At 52.1% G+C, this 16370-nt stretch overlaps 2 protein-coding genes across 2 annotated transcripts; one reads left to right on the forward strand and one right to left on the reverse strand.

Moving 5' to 3' along the window:
* Positions 1-454: 454 nt before the first annotated feature.
* Positions 455-1854, forward strand: LOC141737409 (olfactory receptor 14A16-like). Its single transcript, XM_074572101.1, has one exon. It carries the CDS (start codon positions 568-570, stop codon positions 1720-1722), a length of 1155 nt encoding a protein of 384 aa, XP_074428202.1. The 5' UTR covers positions 455-567; the 3' UTR covers positions 1723-1854.
* A 6414-nt stretch (positions 1855-8268) lies between these two features.
* On the reverse strand, positions 8269-9228 carry LOC141737419 (olfactory receptor 14A16-like). Its single transcript, XM_074572112.1, has one exon. It carries the CDS (start codon positions 9226-9228, stop codon positions 8269-8271), a length of 960 nt encoding a protein of 319 aa, XP_074428213.1.
* Between the last annotated feature and the right edge of the window lie 7142 nt (positions 9229-16370).

Below are 16370 nucleotides of genomic sequence, written 5' to 3' on the forward strand. Positions count from 1 at the left end.
AGGTAAAGAGTCGTGAAAGTGCGTGTGCAGCCAGGGGTACCCAGGGCTGTCCTTCAGAGCCGGGTCCCTGCACCCCAGGGGGCTTTGTGCCAGGGCAGGGACTCTGCCACCTGCCAGGGTCAGCTCTCAGCCTGCCCAGGAAGCTCTACATGGAGCTTCTGTGTGGAGAGGCTGTAGTTGGAAGGAGTGATCATTGTCAGACAAGGGTCCTACTGCATTCAAGAGAGTGCCATATGGATCAGGGCGGCTGACAGCTCCAGATCACTCCCAGGACATCACCAGAGGCAGCATTTTAACAGAAAAGTCAAAGCAAGGGCTACCTGAAAGATGAAGACCTTTCCAGGGTCTGTGCTCTCAGGTTGTTCTAGAGGAGAAAGGGAAAGCAGCTGTCAAGTTTCAGTAAGTCACTGAGACTGCAGAACCATTACACTGAGGGATCAGCAGATCTGCCAGAGAAAAGGTAAGCAGAGGATGCCTGTGTGGTGACCAGCAGGTCACTCGTGTGGACAAAAGGGCAGAGAGCCCTTCTTTCCTTTTTTTTTTTTTTTAGTGTTCAGGCTAAAGGCAATGAAAAGAGAAGGATGTCTGCCTCTCCAAAGGCAGTTTCTTCAGCAGCACAAACTTGATCTCACAAAAGGAGCTGAATTACAGAGGAAGAGAAGTCATTATGGGGGGATCTTTTGGGAAACAGCACAGGATAGGCTCAAAGAAGTCTGTCATGACTTCTCAATATCTTCTCTTTCAACAGTTTGTCATGCCCAGAGTGAACAAATGTCCAACAGCAGCTCCGTCACCAAGTTCCTCCTCCTGGCATTCGCAGACACACGGGAGCTGCAGCTCTTGCACTTCGGGCTCTTCCTGGGCATCTACCTGGCTGCCCTCCTGGCCAACAGCCTCATCATCACCACCATCGCCTGTGACCAGCGCCTCCACACCCCCATGTACTTCTTCCTCCTCAGCCTCTCTGTTCTTGACCTGGGCTCCATCTCCACGACTCTCCCCAAATCCATGGCCAATTCCCTGTGGGACAACAGGGCCATCTCCTACTGGGGATGTGTAGCACAGGTCTTTTTATTTTTGTGTGCTACATCAGAGTTTTCTCTTCTCACTGTCATGTCCTATGACCGCTACGTTGCCATCTGCAAACCCCTGAACTACGGGACCCTGATGGGCAGCAGAGCTTGTGTCCACATGGCAGCAGCTGCCTGGGGCAGTGGGTTTCTCAATGCTCTGCTGCACACGGCCAGTACATTTTCCCTGCCCCTCTGCCAGGGCAATGCTGTGGACCAGTTCTTCTGTGAGATCCCCCAGATCCTCAAGCTCTCCTGCTCAGACTCAGACTACCTCAGAGAAGGTGGAGTTCTTGTGGTTAGTGCCTGTTTAGGCTTTGGTTGTTTCATTTTCATCGTGCTGTCCTATGTGCAGATCTTCAGGGCCGTGCTGAGGATCCCTTCTGAGCAAGGACGGCACAAAGCCTTTTCCACGTGCCTCCCTCACCTGGCCGTGGTCTCCCTGTTTGTCAGCACTGCAGCATTTGCCTACCTGAAACCCCGCTCCGTCTCTTCCCCAGTCCTAGATCTGTTGGTGGCAGTTCTGTACTCAGTGGTGCCTCCAGCAGTGAACCCCCTCATCTACAGCATGAGGAACAAAGAGCTCAAGGACGCCCTGTGGAAATTGATGACCAGAAGCAGTAAACTGTCCTGTTTTGGAAATCACTCCTAATGTCCCTCGTTACAGGGCAACCCCATCTTCTGTAATTTTTCTTGGGCTTTGTTTGAGTTTGTGATTGTGTCATTGTTTTTCTTTGTATAACGCTGTGCAAAAAGAATTCTCATCATTTTTGCATTTGCTAATTATGCATCTGTCTTAATTTGTGAATCCCACAGACATTGTAAAAGAGGACCTGTGCTCTCTGTGTATTTAAGCAAAATAAAGAACCTTCTAGTGACGTGTTTGCCCAAGATCCTTCCTCTGGAACTCACTCTGGAGCTGCAGGTCTATGCCTGTGAGCAGAGGTGGAGGGGAAAGTGTCTCAGCACAGCAGCACTGTCAGGGAGCACCAGCCTTCTTCTTTTCAGACTTATTCTCTGTTTCCACACTCTCCTGCTGAGCGCTGGCGCTGCTGTAAGGACCGAGTGCTCTGGCAGCTCATACTCCTGCTGTGTGCTGTCCCCTCAGGCAGGGACAGGCACCGGGTGCTTCTCTGGCAGAGCTGGCCTCCCCAACAGCTCCTCCATCACACCATGGCATTGCCTCAGGGCAGTGCCTGAAGGCTCAGGCCTTCTTCCAAAGTTGCTGTCAAGAAAATGCCCAGGAAAGTGCCCTGCAAGGGAAAACACCTGTGTGCAGCTTAACTGTGTGAGTGTGCAGGCTGGGGACAAGCGGCAGCTTCCTCACTCAGCCAGGGCTCCTGGGAAAGACATGAAGGGCCAGCAGAGCAGGTTCTTCTCTGTCCCTGTGTGTGCTGGACACCAGGGGTAAGATGCCCCAGGGCAATCCTCACACACCTCTCCAGTAACAACCACCATTTCTAGCACTGGCCTCTCGTCCCAGCTTGGGGAGGTTGGTTGTCCCTCCAAAGAAGTTCATGTTTGTATTGTAGGAATGAGATGTAAGCATGCACATCATGTGCGTGTGGGGAGATGAACCTGAGAGAGCACAAACACCATCAGCTATTCCTGGGGGTTCCTTGAAGGCCTGTGGGACAGACAGCATCTGGAGGTCACTTCATTTGGAGAGTAACGTCCCCTGGGAAACCCCCTGAATGCAGCACTGGGATGGGCTTCCTTGACCCCAGGTCCCTGTGTCCATTCCTCACGCCGTGGGGCATCTCAGAGAGGTGCCGAGCAGGGAGACACAGCGCAGGGCTGAGGGGCTGCCAGCCTCTGGGAGTGGCAACAGGAGGCCAGGGAGTCTGCTGCAGGGCCTCTGCCCGTGCCAGGGAAGGACTCGTGTCTCTGAACAGCCCTGCCAGAGCCCTGACAGTGCTGGGTGTGCCTCCAGGCACAGCCTGTGCGCTACCTCACCCTCCCCTCTCTTCATGGCCTGTCCCTTTGATTACACGGTGTGACAGAAGCACCTCTGTGGGGCATCTCCCCTGTGCAGTCAGAAAGGGTTCTGCAGGCGTGAGCGGCATTGCCCTCCAGAAGATGGCATTTCTCACCTCTCACAAAGCACAGAGCACGTCTAGGCAGTAGGAATGCAGCCAGAGGCACACACCCCTCCACGTTTCACCTCTCTCAATGTCGATCACAATATTTTTTAAGCACCAGACAGAGAAGCAAATGGTCTCACTCAGAGTTGTCCTCCCATCTCTTCCTCCTCTCTTCCTCACGACCTGCCCCGTGACTGTGGTTGGGAACACCCTCCTCATCATGGGGATGCTCCTGGAAAACTGTGAAACCTGCTCCAGCGGCACCACCCTGACTGTCCCCTGACTGGGGACAGCACAATCTCTGCTCGCAGCAATATTTGTGCTACTTCCCGCGCCTTCGGCACGTACGGAGTGTTTCCTGCTGGTGGCCACATCCTACGATGAGTACTGGGCTGTATGCCACCCCCTGCTCTCGGCAAGGCTCAGGAAATGGAAGGGCTGTCTCCATAAGAGGGCTGCACCTTGGCTAGGGGGATTTCTGTCATCTACAGGTGTCATTTTGTTCTTTTTCCAGATACATTTTGTGTCCCTGATGTCCCGGACCACTTCTTCTGTTCTTTTGCCCCAATGCTGGAACGCCCCTGCAGTGAAAGCATGACACTCATGGCCTTTGATTTCATAACCTTCTTTTTAGACCCAGTCTTTTCCTTCCTATTAGTGCTGGTGTCCCATGTGTGCATCAGAAGTTCCACCCTGGGAAAGCTCTCCTGCCCAGGTGAAGACTTTCTCCAGCTGCTCCTCTCACCGTGCTTGGGTGGGAAGTGGTCTGAACAATAATGTTAAAATGTCATCTCTGGTACAAAGTCCTCCTGGCAGCCAATTACTAATGGCGTCCCTCATTGACTAACCCTTGACCACCACTGTGGAATGTTTGTATCATCTCTCTCTACAGTGCGAGAAAATTCACTTTCAGCTCATTTGTGGATGATGCCGAGTTGTGGGGAGCCCTTGAGGAATCTCACCCAGTTAGCACTGTTGGTAGCAGGAGAGTTGGGAAGGATGACTGGTGGTTTATGCATGGCTGGCCATCAGGTGCCCACCAAGCCATGGGAGGTCCTCACTCCTCCTCCTCAGCATGAATAAGTGAGAAAAGACAGTGAAAATACCCATGAGTAAAGATAAAGGTAACTTAACAGAGGGGGAGAGTGTTTGTGGGGAAAAGGATAAAAAAAAAAATAAAGTGAAAACAAAGGCCACAGGCAGAAGCAAAGCAAAACCAGATGAGATTGTTTCCTCTAGTTCCTGTCAGCAGACAATATCAGCTACCTCCTGGGAGGCAACGATCCTATACATGTAGCAGTCTCTTTGGAAAACAAATGTCTTAATAATGAATGTCACCCCCTTCCCTCTCTTTTCTCTCAGTTTTTCTTGCTGAGCATGATGTCATATGGCAAGGAATATCCCTTTGGTCAGTTCAGGTAAGCCGTCCCATCTGTGGTCCATCCCAACCACTTGCCCACCCCGAGTGTACTACCTTTAGAGGGGGTTGGAGAGACAGCCTTCACGCGGTGCAAACACTGCTCAGCAATAGCCAAAACATTGGTGCGGAATCAACACTGTTCCAGGCACGAGTAGAATGCACAGCAGGGTATGGGCTGCTATGGGGAAAGTTCACTCCATCCCCGCCAGACCCAGTAGCTGTGGGTCTGTGTAGGACAAGCTGCGGTGAAGATGGCAAAGGGCACTGGCAAGGCTGGAAGTCACCAAGAGAACGCAAGTCTTTGTCCCCTGGGGCACAGCAGTGGTCTCTGCCACCAAGGCCTGTGAGGAGACATGTTGTCCTAAGGCACTGGGGGGGCCTCCTCATGGCCTCCTTGCACACCCCCAGCAAGGCTGGGCACTGTCCCACCGGTGTCCTTCACTCAGCATCACACCCCCCACCTCCCCCTGCCCCAGGAAGAGCCCTGAGCCATGCGGGAGGGACAGGATCTGCCTTGCCAGGGCATGGAAGAGGTGAGAGCAGCATTCTCTGACTGATATGGATACAGGGTCTCTCCTAAGGAGATCTGGACTGCTGGCAGAAGCTGTCCCTTGAGGTCTGACACAGGATGGCCAACCTTGCTCCTCACCTCCCCAACCCCACCATGGCTCTCATCGGCCACCTGGGACTTGCATCCCTTTTCCTTCCATCACACTTCTCCACCGCAGTCTGCAGCTGGATGTTCCAGCTCCTTTGCACCAGCTCCCACCTGCTTTCCTCAGAGACCTGCTGCACACAGGCAAACAGGGATTGTCTTGTTTTTGAACAAACAAAAGTAAATGATCAGGTTCACCATTAAAATAAACCACTCCTCAACTGTGTGCCAAGTACAAGCTGCCACCAATGAGGTTCACCTTCCACAAGGCATGACCATGCAAGAAATATTTTAGAGAGATGAAAAATTATCAAATCAGCAAAACTAAAGAATGTGCAGAATGAGACAGACTGTTGAGAGACAGGCAAGCTTTTAACTCCACGAATCTCAAAGTATCAACTGGACTGTTGAGAGGTGTCTGAATGATGAAAGAGGAAGGGGAAGGGGAATCTACAGAGCTGTTGCAAGTGCTTTTATGCAGATGCGCTGCTGGAAAGGTGACTGCAGACAGGGTCAGTTTAGTTGGGAGAGGTGGGAATACGTGAAAGATGAGGGAGATTAAATGCACAGCCTGATCCAGAGAGTACTGACACTGCAAACAGAGTGGAAGGTCAATAGCTCTCCTCTTGATATTCATGCACACCCTGAAAACTCATTTTGATCTTGTGGGAAAACACTGATAGTTTTTAAAGTTTTCAATGTTTTCAGCTGATGATGTCATGCTCATAATTTTTAACATTTGTTTCTCAGGTTTTCAAGCAGACCTCCGCTGTCTGCCCATCAGTATCCGGTGGTACTTCCAGAGGATCCAGCGTGAGATCACCTTGTGAGGTCACCTCATGACAGCAAGGTGATTGGCCAGGAGAAGGCAGACATCATGAGGTCATCAAGGACATCAGATGGGAAGGCTGCAGACAGATGACTGGGGCCCTGGTGAGGCCCTGCTCTGGGCTGAAGCCACCAGCACATGCCATGGGAACCTATGGGTTGTGGCATGAGAAATGTGACAGAGAACAGCGTGAGAAGGGACCAGCAGTATGGGCAGCTGCCTGTGTCCGTATCACAGGGTCCGTATGGCCTGGGTCTCACAGGCGGCTGCAGATGTGAGAAGTGGCCAAACTGCACAGAGGGGAAGCACTGGGGATCTCCTGGGCAGTCAAGTCTTGCAAGGGAAGTGCCTAGGGAAGCCATCAGTGATGCCACTGAAGTCCCAGAGGACCTAGGCAATGGTATCAAGTGTAGTGTAGTGTAGTAGTATCCAAACTATCAAATTGTGTACAAATGGGTAAAACCTGAGACTATTAGGCAAAAAGTAATTGGTGTGGGTTACGAATTGGGGAGGAGACTGGGGCAGGGAAAGGGAGGGATCAAGGTCGATCGTGGAGAAGAAGCCTATGGAAGATGTGGAGGAGGGGGATTCAAGGTGCCAGCTGCCCATGGGGAGGTGGCTGGTCAGTGCTGGTCTGGCCAAACCCCACGCCTCATCACCGTGGTCAGTCCTGCAGTACTGGTTTCAGTTGGGGTGGAGTTAATTATCTGCCTAGTAACTTGTATGGGGCTGTGTTTTAGACTTGTGATGAAAACAGTGTTGGTAACACACCAATGTTTCAGTCATTGCTGAGCCGTGCTTGCACAGCACCAAGGCCTTTTCTGCTCCTCACCCCACCCCACCAGCGACTAGGCTGGGGGTGCACAAGGAGTTGAGAGGGGACACAGCCAGGGCAGCTGAGCCCAACTGACCAAAGGGATATTCCATACCATAGGGCATCGCGCTCAGCAAGAAAATCTGTGGGAAGAAGGAGGAAGGGAGTAGCGTTCAGAGTCATGGGATTTGTCTTCCCAAGTCATCGTTATGCGTGATGGAGCCCTGCTTTCCTGGAAAGTGCTAAATATCTGCCTGCCAATGGGAAACAGGGGATGAATTCCTTATTTTCCTTTGCTTGCACACACAGCATTTGCTTTCCCTGTCAAACTGTCTTTATCTCAACCCATGAGTTGTCTCACTTTTACCTTTCTGATCCTCTCCCTCATTGTACCGTGAGCGGGCGACTGTGTGGTGCTTAGCTGCTGACCGGGGTTAAACCACGACATTTACTCAACTCTGCTCCTGGCTATTTGCTGTGTGAGTGGGCTCACTCTTGTTTGTGTGGTTTTGGCATGAATGTATGTACATGCTTTGCTGGGGTGGGATGGCAAGGAGGAGGAGGAGGACACGGGGCAATGGAGAGACCCAGGGCCGGGAATGTACGGACCACTCATGCAACCTTCACATCAGATCAGCCACAGAGTGGGAAAAGGATGGGGCCAGTTGTGTGGCTCATGGTCGTGTAAGTGCTGCTGTTGGTGGGTCGCTGTAAAGGTGCTGGTGCCCTTTGGAGTTGGTCTGTGTCGGGTTGCCTGTGTCCATCTTGTTTCCTTGCAGATACCTGGACTTAATGCTTTCCCTTTGGGTGACTCCACTTTGGGCGATCGCTCGCTTTGTGAGGCTCCAGTCACTGACCACCCCAGGTGCACACAGTCCGTGCCTATCTCGCAGGCTCTCCAGGCACCTCCAGGTCCTTCTCCTGGAGTACGTCCTCTGCCCTGTCGCACGCTGGGACAGTGCACTGTGACAGTATCTCAGTGACCATTTACCATCTCCACCGTCAATAGGCAACAACAGATGAGTCCTAAGTCCAACCCTTCTTCCCTAACACCTTCCAATATGACAACGAGCTTTTTACTCGGGCCCTTTTGGGGTGAAACATCGGGGCCTGTTCCTGATATCAGCTTTGGAAGAACAGCCAAAACTTGAGGAACTGCACAGGGAAGATGTCACAGTATTAGAGAGAGGTTACAGAAGTGGCAGCTCTCAAATTGTGTTAGAAAAACATTTATACAGGTTTCAGGTGATAGAGAGAGATGGGTTCATGTCTCAGGAGAGTGAGCTAAATACAAACAATTATTTAAAAACGTAATAACCATAAACAACACTACAGGAAATGCTAGAAAGAAAAAACAATAAACAGAGTACAGGCCTGCACTGGGATACCGTAGATGTCATTTGTGGACAGTGATGGAAAATTTATCAATATTGACAAACATCGAATAAATGACTTTCCTAATGGACTCCTTGAGCTCCTGGTTCCTCATGCTGTAGATGAGGGGGTTCACTGCTGGAGGAACCACTGAGTACAGCACTGCCACCACCAGATCGAGAACTGGGGAGGAGATGGAGGGGGGCTTCAGGTGAGAAAATAAGCCAGTGCTGATAAAGATGGAGACCACGGCCAGGTGAGGGAGGCACGTGGAGAAGGCTTTGTGCCGTCCCTGCTCAGAGGGGATCCTCAGCACGGCCCTGAAGATCTGCACATAGGACAACAAGATGAAAATAAAACATCCAAAAACTAACAAAGCACTTAATATAAGAAGGCCAAGTTCCCTCAGGTAGGAGTGTGAGCAGGAGAGCTTGAGGATCTGGGGGATCTCACAGAAGAACTGGTCCACAGCATTGCCCTGGCAGAGGGGCAGGGAAAATGTACTGGCCGTGTGCAGGACAGCAGTGAGAAACCCACTGCCCCAGGCAGCTGCTGCCATGTGGACACAAGCTCTGCTGCCCATCAGGGTCCCGTAGTGCAGGGGTTTGCAGATGGCAACATAGCGGTCATAGGACATGACAGTGAGAAGGGCACACTCTGCTCCAAGGAAGAAGACAAACAGAAAAAGCTGGGCAGCACATCCTGTGTAGGAGATGGCCCTGTTGTCCCAGAGGGAATTGACCATGGCTTTGGGGACAGTGGTGGAGATGAAGCCGAGGTCGAGGAAGGCGAGGTTGAGGAGGAAGAAGTACATGGGGGTGTGGAGGCGGTGGTCACAGGCGATGGTGGTGATGATGAGGCTGTTGGCCAGGAGGGCAGCCAGGTAGATGCCCAGGAAGAGCCCAAAGTGCAAGAGCTGCAGCTCTCGTGTGTCTGCGAATGCCAGGAGGAGGAACTGGCTGATGGAGCTGCCGTTGGACATTTGTTCCGCTTTGGGCATGGGGGACTGTTGAAAGAGGGAAAGACCTTGGCAAGTTAAGGCAGACTTCTTTGACCCCATCTCATTCTGTTTCCAAAAAGATCTCCGCAAAAGGACTTCTCTTCCTTTGGAATAATTTCATTCAGCTCCTTTTTGTGAGATCAAGTTTGTGCTGCTGAGGGCACTTTCTTTGCAGGGGCAGAAGTCCTTCTCTTTCCCATTGCCTTTAGCCTGAACACTGCTGAGCCCTGAGGGACAAAAGGGCTCTCTGTGCCCCAGTGCAGAGTCAGGAGAGCTGCTCTGCACACCAGTGACCTGCTGGGCACCACCCAGCTGTCCTGTCCTTACACCTCTCTTTCTTGGACAATGGTCTCCCTGACAATGTACTTGAAGATGAAAATGGCCTTTTGTGGGTGTTAAAGTGTCCATTTTCAAAGTCGGTTTCTCCCATCTGGTTTCTCTTTCCCTGTGCAGCCGAGCAGAGAGGGATGCAGCCCGGTGGAGTGGCTCTCTGCTGCCTGGAGCTGCCCCTGCCAGGAGCTGCTTCTCTGTGCCCAGGTCTCCTCCCTCTCCCTGCTCCCACAGCCCATCCCACCCGCTGGGGGCTCAGCTCTGCCCTGCAGACCCCTCCTGGCAGCAGGGCACTGCCCAGGGCCATCTCCCTCTTTGTGGCTCCTCAGGAGGAGATGAGAGAAAGCCTGATGCTGGAAGCAAAGGTGCTGCTGGTGCTGTGTGTAGGGAGAGGAGGGGGTGAAGGCACTTTGTGAGCTTTCTGGCAGATCTGCTGATCCCTCAGTGTAATGGTTCTGCAGTCTCAGTGACTTACTGAAACTTGACAGCTGCTTTCCCTTTCTCCTCTAGAAGAACAACCTGAGAGCACAGACCCTGGAAAGGGCTTCATCTTTCAGGTAGCCCTTGCTTTGACCTTTCTGTTGAAATGCTGCCTCTGGTGATGTCCTGGGAGTGATCTGGAGCTGTCAGCCGCCCTGATCCATATGGCACTCTCTTGAATGCAGTAGGACCCTTGTCTGACAGTGATTGTTCCTTCCAACTACAGCCTCTCCACACAGAAGCTCCATGTAGAGCTTCCTGGGCAGGCTGAGAGCTGACCCTGGCAGGTGGCAGAGTCCCTGCCCTGGCACAAAGCCCCCTGGGGTGCAGGGACCCTGCTCTCAAGGACAGCCCTGGGCACCCCTGCCTGCACACCCACCTGTCTTCAAAACCCTGCCACAGTCCCTCGCAGAAGGCAGCCCTCCTTCATTGTCGCTGCCATGGTGCAGCAGGGCAGCCCTGCTCTGAAGCACGTCCTCCTTCTCCACACCAGAGAAGCCAGGAGAGCCATCCTGACAGCTCCTCTCAGCCAGCCCTAGAACATCCCTCCAGGAGACTCCCACTGCCTTGCCCTACAGCCAGAGACTGACTGTGTCAACAGGGGTGAAGATTTCCCCAAGAACAAGCTCAGAACTCTCCTCCCACTCCCAGCTGCCTTTATCCTCTCTGTGCCTGGCTCCTCTCGGGTGCCTGCAGGCAGTGCCCTCAGCCCTGCTGCGCTTGGCAGAGGAGCTGCTCCTGGGCAGAGCTGTCTCTCTGCAGCGCTGCCCGCTTGCCATCAGCTCCCTCCATGCCAGGAGCCCAGCCCAGCTCAGCAGCAGAGGACCAGCCCAAGGCAGCCCTTTCTCTGCCCCCTCGGGGCTCCCTCCAGGTGTCCCTGGGGCTCCAGGGGAACCTGCTGATGTAATCCCTGCTGTTCCCTGCCTCAGCTGGGCAGAGACACTTTCCTGCAGTGTTATTTCTCCTATTGCAAAAAGACATTTTGTTCCAACATTTGCATTTCTCAATCAGAGAGGTACTGAGGTCCAAAAATAGCTTTTTCTTTTTAATATTAGACAGGACACCCAGACAATACCAGGAAGGATTCTCCTTTACCTTTTCTGAGGGCAGGGATTCATCTGAGTCAATGGAGGGTCCTCATCCTGCCTTTGTAGTCCTCTGGGATAAAAGAGGAGTTAGCTCCATCCCAGGCACACCTCAAACACCCAGAAGGTGGGATTCCTTTTGCATCAGTTCACATGTGCCCAAAATAGGCTCCTGCAGGTGAGCTCCTTGTCTCAGCTCCCTTGCTAAGGAATGTATAGGCTGGGCCAGAGGGATATGTTCAGGTACAGATAAGCGGTGATATATCAGGTGCCAGATGTGACCAAGATGCATGCTGGTCACTGCAAGCTCTAGCTCTGGCGGAGCAATTCATAGAGACAGGATGACCTCTGGGGGCATCTTCCTGGAGGATGGTGGGAAATTCCTTTGGCCAACTTCAATGACAGAAGGTGCCCACACGTAGGACAAAGGAACCTGTAACCCTTCCTTATGTCCAGGGCAGCCCATAGAGGGATTCAGCTGATCAAATGGAGTCATGTGGCACAGGGACAGCTGAGTCTTTCTGATCTCCATCAGCTGTATTTTCCACATGTCTCCCATACCCTTCATTGCCTAACCTAACTCAGGGCAGCTGAATCTTACTTTAATTGACACATTCAGGCCTGTGGTGCTCTGGGAGGTGCCAGGGCTCTCCAGCACAACTGCACGCAGCTGACATGGACAGCACAGGTCCTGTACAGGAACCCCGTCCCCATCCAGACTAGCTGTGGGACAGGCATCCCCCAGGGCATCTCAGACAGGGGCGCTGCCTTTGGGCCACTGACTGAATCCCACCACTGCAGTGACACAAGGGCTGTCCCTTCTCTTTACGGTAGATGCCGGGCAGGGCATGAAAACCCAGCACATCACACCAGGGTCTCCACACGTGTTCCTTCACTCTCAGACTCTGCTGGTTCTTCTCTCCCCTATGGGTTTAACCATCCCCTTGATGATACAATCATGGATCAGGCCAGTGATTTTCACAGTGGGCCTGAATCACAGGATGTCTACAGTCAAGGACATTGTCAACATCATCTCTTCCTTCCTGAGATCAGCTTCACCTCCAGCACAGGCCCTCAGGGCTGCAGAGACACAACAGACAGCAAAGCCCTCTCCTGCTCACACTACACAGCCCAGCTCTGTTTCTCTTTGACATTGGGGTGAGCATCGTTTGCTCTCTTGGTGGGCACTTCATTTCTTCTTCACACAGCCATCTGCCTTAGACTCCAGCATGTCTCTGCTCTGAAGCAAAGCCTTTGCACAGTTGAGGGGGCCTTGGAAGCAGGGTTCTACTCTCAACCCAAATGTGCCACAGCTGAGGTGCTGCAGCCCAGCCATGCCCCTGATGCCTTCAGCCTGGGGCCCAGAGAGGAGGAGCTGGAGCTGTGTGTGCAACCTCTTCCTTCCACTTGGAGGGAAAAACAGCTGAGGGGTGTTGGGACAGCTCACATGCCTGGGCTGCTGTCTTGGGTGGGGTCAGGATGATCAGGAGTCCAGGAAGGTCAGGAGGGATGTGTCCTCTGTGTGAAGGAGCTGCTGAGATGTGTGGAGCTCCTCTCTGGGATGAAGAAGTTGGGTGAGCCCTGGTGGGTGAGTGTCAGAGGAGAGACTAATAAGGGTGACATTGTGGTGGGAGACAAAGAACCTATTAAAGTCCCCTTGTAGACTGTAATTGTCCTGGCATTCAGTGGAAGGGGACCACAGCAGCATGCAAAGAGTCCTGGAGGGTCCTGGAAGGTCTTGGTCAAGGCACAGCTGCCAGGTTGGTCTACAATGGTGATACCCATCTGCATCTTGTACTCTCAAAGAAGGAAGAGCTGGACATGGATGTCAAAACCAGTGTCAACCTTGGCTGTCGTGACCATGAACTTGTGGGGTCTCACCTGGGAAATAGTGGGGTCTCACCCTGGGAAAGCTCCATAGGAAAAGGAAGCATATGAGAGGCTGAGGAAGGATTAAAACAAAAGAGGAATGTAGAAATCAGGGAGGTTTTAGAAAAGCCAGAGCTCCCCTGGACTTCAAGGGCACAAGGATAAGGAATTGCTGAACAGATAAGGAAGTTGAGGAACAGTTAAGGAAGTAAATGTAAATTATTGACCACCACAGAAGTGTGTCACCAGTGTTGAGTAGAGAGGAAGGATCACTTCCCACGACCTGCTGGCACGGCTCTTCCTAACGCAGCCCAGGAGGCTGTGGGCCTGCTTTGCTGCAAGGGCACACTGCTGGCTCTCGGTCAGCTGCTGCTCTACCAGAACACCAAAGGTACTGCTCTGCCAAAGTGTTGAGAAGCTCTCAGTCACTCAGCCCCCAACCTGTACCGGTGCTGGGGACTATTTCTCCCTGTGTCCAGGGCTTGCTTTTACCTTTGCTGAACGTCGTGAGGCTTCTTTTCTGTCCAGTTTTGGGCATGCCAATGATTATCACAGTATGCCTGAATCAAAGGATGTCGATACCATGGACATTTTCAACTACTGGAAAGTTGTTATTTCATGTAAAAAACAGTGCTAGCCTGGGGTATTGTGACCATGCAATAGTGGGGTCTCACCTCCCAAGGAGAAGCATAACAGAAGAATGTAGATGACAGAGCTCAGAGGAGCAGACTTTGGCCTAGTCTTGTGACTTTTTTGTGGGGAGCCCATGTGAGCAGCACAGAAGGGCAGCAGAGGGTCTGCAGTTCAGTGGTCTGCAAGCACAGTGTCTTTCACGTACCAGAGTGTGGTCATACCCATAGTCAGGACAACAAGCAGAGCTATCAGAAGAAGAGCTGGGGGAAACAAGACACTCATGGGGAAGCTCCATAGAAAAAAGGAAGCATTCAAAAGGAGGCTGCAAGGATGAAAACAAAGGAGGACTTGAGGAATATGGTTGGTTTTAGAAAAGCCAAAGCTCCCATAGATTTGACACTTGCGAGGGATTTGAAGGGCACAACAATGAGCAGTTATTCCTTCAGGAACAGTGAAACAATAAAGAAAGATAATGTGTGGTCATGGCTGAATTTGCAAAGAGTAGGTGTAGATGGGTACGAGGTACTCTTGCCCTGCATCTTCACCAGCAAGGTCTCCCAGTTCCATGTGCGTAAGGGGAAGAACCCCACATGAAATCCAGCAATGGATGCAGATCAAGTCAGGGGCTACATGGGTAAGGTCAACCTTTGGTCGTCCATTGGACCAGATGGGATGAATCCAAGGATGTTGAGAGACCAGGCTGATGTCAGAGCAGGGCTGCTCTGATCCAGTTTGGATCATTTTGTGTGGCTGGGCAGCAGCTCTGTGGAAATGGCCCTGGGGCTCCTTGAGTTTTATCAGGCTAAACAAGAGCCAGCAGCAAAGGCGGCCAACAGCATCTGAGGCGCAATGAGCAGGAGCACAGCCAGGAGAAGTGATTATCCTGCTCTGCTCAGCACCTTTTACACCACACCCTGCCCAGTGACAGTGAGACAAGGGCAAACAGGAACCAGCTCACTGGAGGGCCACCAAGGTGGTAACCCTGCCATTGTCCTTCAAGTGTTTGTGTGATTTCCCTAACAGCAGCAGCATGTACCACAACAAAGAAACACTAAAGCAACAACATCATTGATCTGCCTAAATAGAAATACCTGCACTGGAGCAGTCTACATCTGTGGTAGCCCCTCTGGGCAATGACAGTGGAATCAAAGAATCACAGCATCACAGAACAGTAGGGGTTGGAAGGTTTGAAGAGCTAAGACCTGTTCAGATGATGTTTAGACTTCTGTGACACTGACTGTGAACACATTCACGAGAGGCCTTTACCCTATTCACAACCAGTAACCTGAAGCCCTACGGCTACCTCTAAGTGAAGGTAATCTGGTATAAAACACCGAGGGAAATGAGCAAGACAAATTGTAGCAGGGCTGAGCAGAGAGGAAGGATCACCTCCACCGACCTGCTGGCAGTGGTCTTCCTAGTGCAGCCCAGAAAGCCTTTGGCCACCTTTGCTGCAAAGGTGCAAAGCCTGGAGAAGAGAAGGCTTTGGGGAGACTTAATATCAGCCTTCCCACATCTTCTTGGCTGTCACCATGAAAAAGCACGCAGGCTCTTCACTATTGTGGGTGATGGGAGGATGAGGGCCAATGGCATCAGCTGAAACAAATGAGCAAAACTTTCTCTCTGTCAGGACAGGCAATCACTGGAGAAGATTTCCCAGAGAGCTTGTGTCATCTCCACCCTTGGAGCTTTTCAATCCCAAAATGAAGGAAGCCCTGAGCAACCTGGTCTGACCCGACAGCTGCCTCTGCTGTGAGCAGGAGGGTCGTCTAGAGATCTCCTCACCTTCCTTCCAGCATGAACGATTCTGTGTTTCAGTCCACCATCTTTCCTACATGAGGGGAGGGAAATCAGTTGGGTTCCTAGTGACCACAGAAGTCAACCAGAAAATCCCGTCAGATGATCTGGGACTTTCTTGTCCCACTCCAGGCATAGTTACTCAGGTGCAGGGCTGCAAACAGCCCTGAACTTTTCCATTGCTTCACCATTTCTTTTTCACTCTTTTCCCACTCACAAGTTCTTCCCCTTGACCATCCTTGTACCCTCCCATGCAAATAGCCCACCTCTATTTACCCTTTCCTCCGTGGTCCTAGTTTGGCTTCCTTTGTACTTCCATTTGGCGTTTCTGAGCTTTTCACCATGGGAATGTGTACCTTGGTGAACAATGGCATTGATCAAGTGCCTACCTTTTATATCACAGGACACAGTAGTGTCCTGTGATTCCTCATGCTGCTATCTTGTCAGAGGCACCACATGTCAGGGAGAGCCATCTGCACGCACACATGAACGGCCCAATGGAGCTTCATTCCTGGGGGACCCTGGAAAACTCTGGGATTCAGCAAATAGAAAGCTCACATAGTTTTACAAGGAGAAGTGGCCAGGCCTTTCCTGGGGGCAGGATTACCCCACAGATGAGGGCATGCTGTGACCTGACTGGCCGAGGACTGACCCCGAGGAGAAGGGCCTGGGCATTACGAGGGATGCAACTTTAGCCAGTGGCACATGCGGACCGTCAACTGGACTAGCTGCACACAGGGCTGCATTAGGGGGCACACGGCCACCCAGACAAGGCATTTATCAGCCCCCTTGACCCAGCACTGGTGTGGCCACGTCTGGACTCGTGTGCCTGTGTGTGGGGCTCTCTGTTCTGAAGGAAGGAGGAGGAACTGGAGAAGCTCTAAAGGACATCAGCCAGGATGGGGCTTGGGGCCTGTGTGGAGAAGCTGA

The sequence above is a fragment of the Larus michahellis genome, unplaced genomic scaffold, assembly GCF_964199755.1.
Source record: "Larus michahellis unplaced genomic scaffold, bLarMic1.1 SCAFFOLD_117, whole genome shotgun sequence".
Taxonomy (NCBI): Eukaryota; Metazoa; Chordata; class Aves; order Charadriiformes; family Laridae; genus Larus; species Larus michahellis.

Coding starts and splice junctions, on each gene's coding strand:
- LOC141737409 (XM_074572101.1), top strand. CDS start 568: ATGAAAAGAGAAGGATGTCTGCCTCTCCAAAGGCAGTTTCTTCAGCAG.
- LOC141737419 (XM_074572112.1), bottom strand. CDS start 9,228: ATGTCCAACGGCAGCTCCATCAGCCAGTTCCTCCTCCTGGCATTCGCA.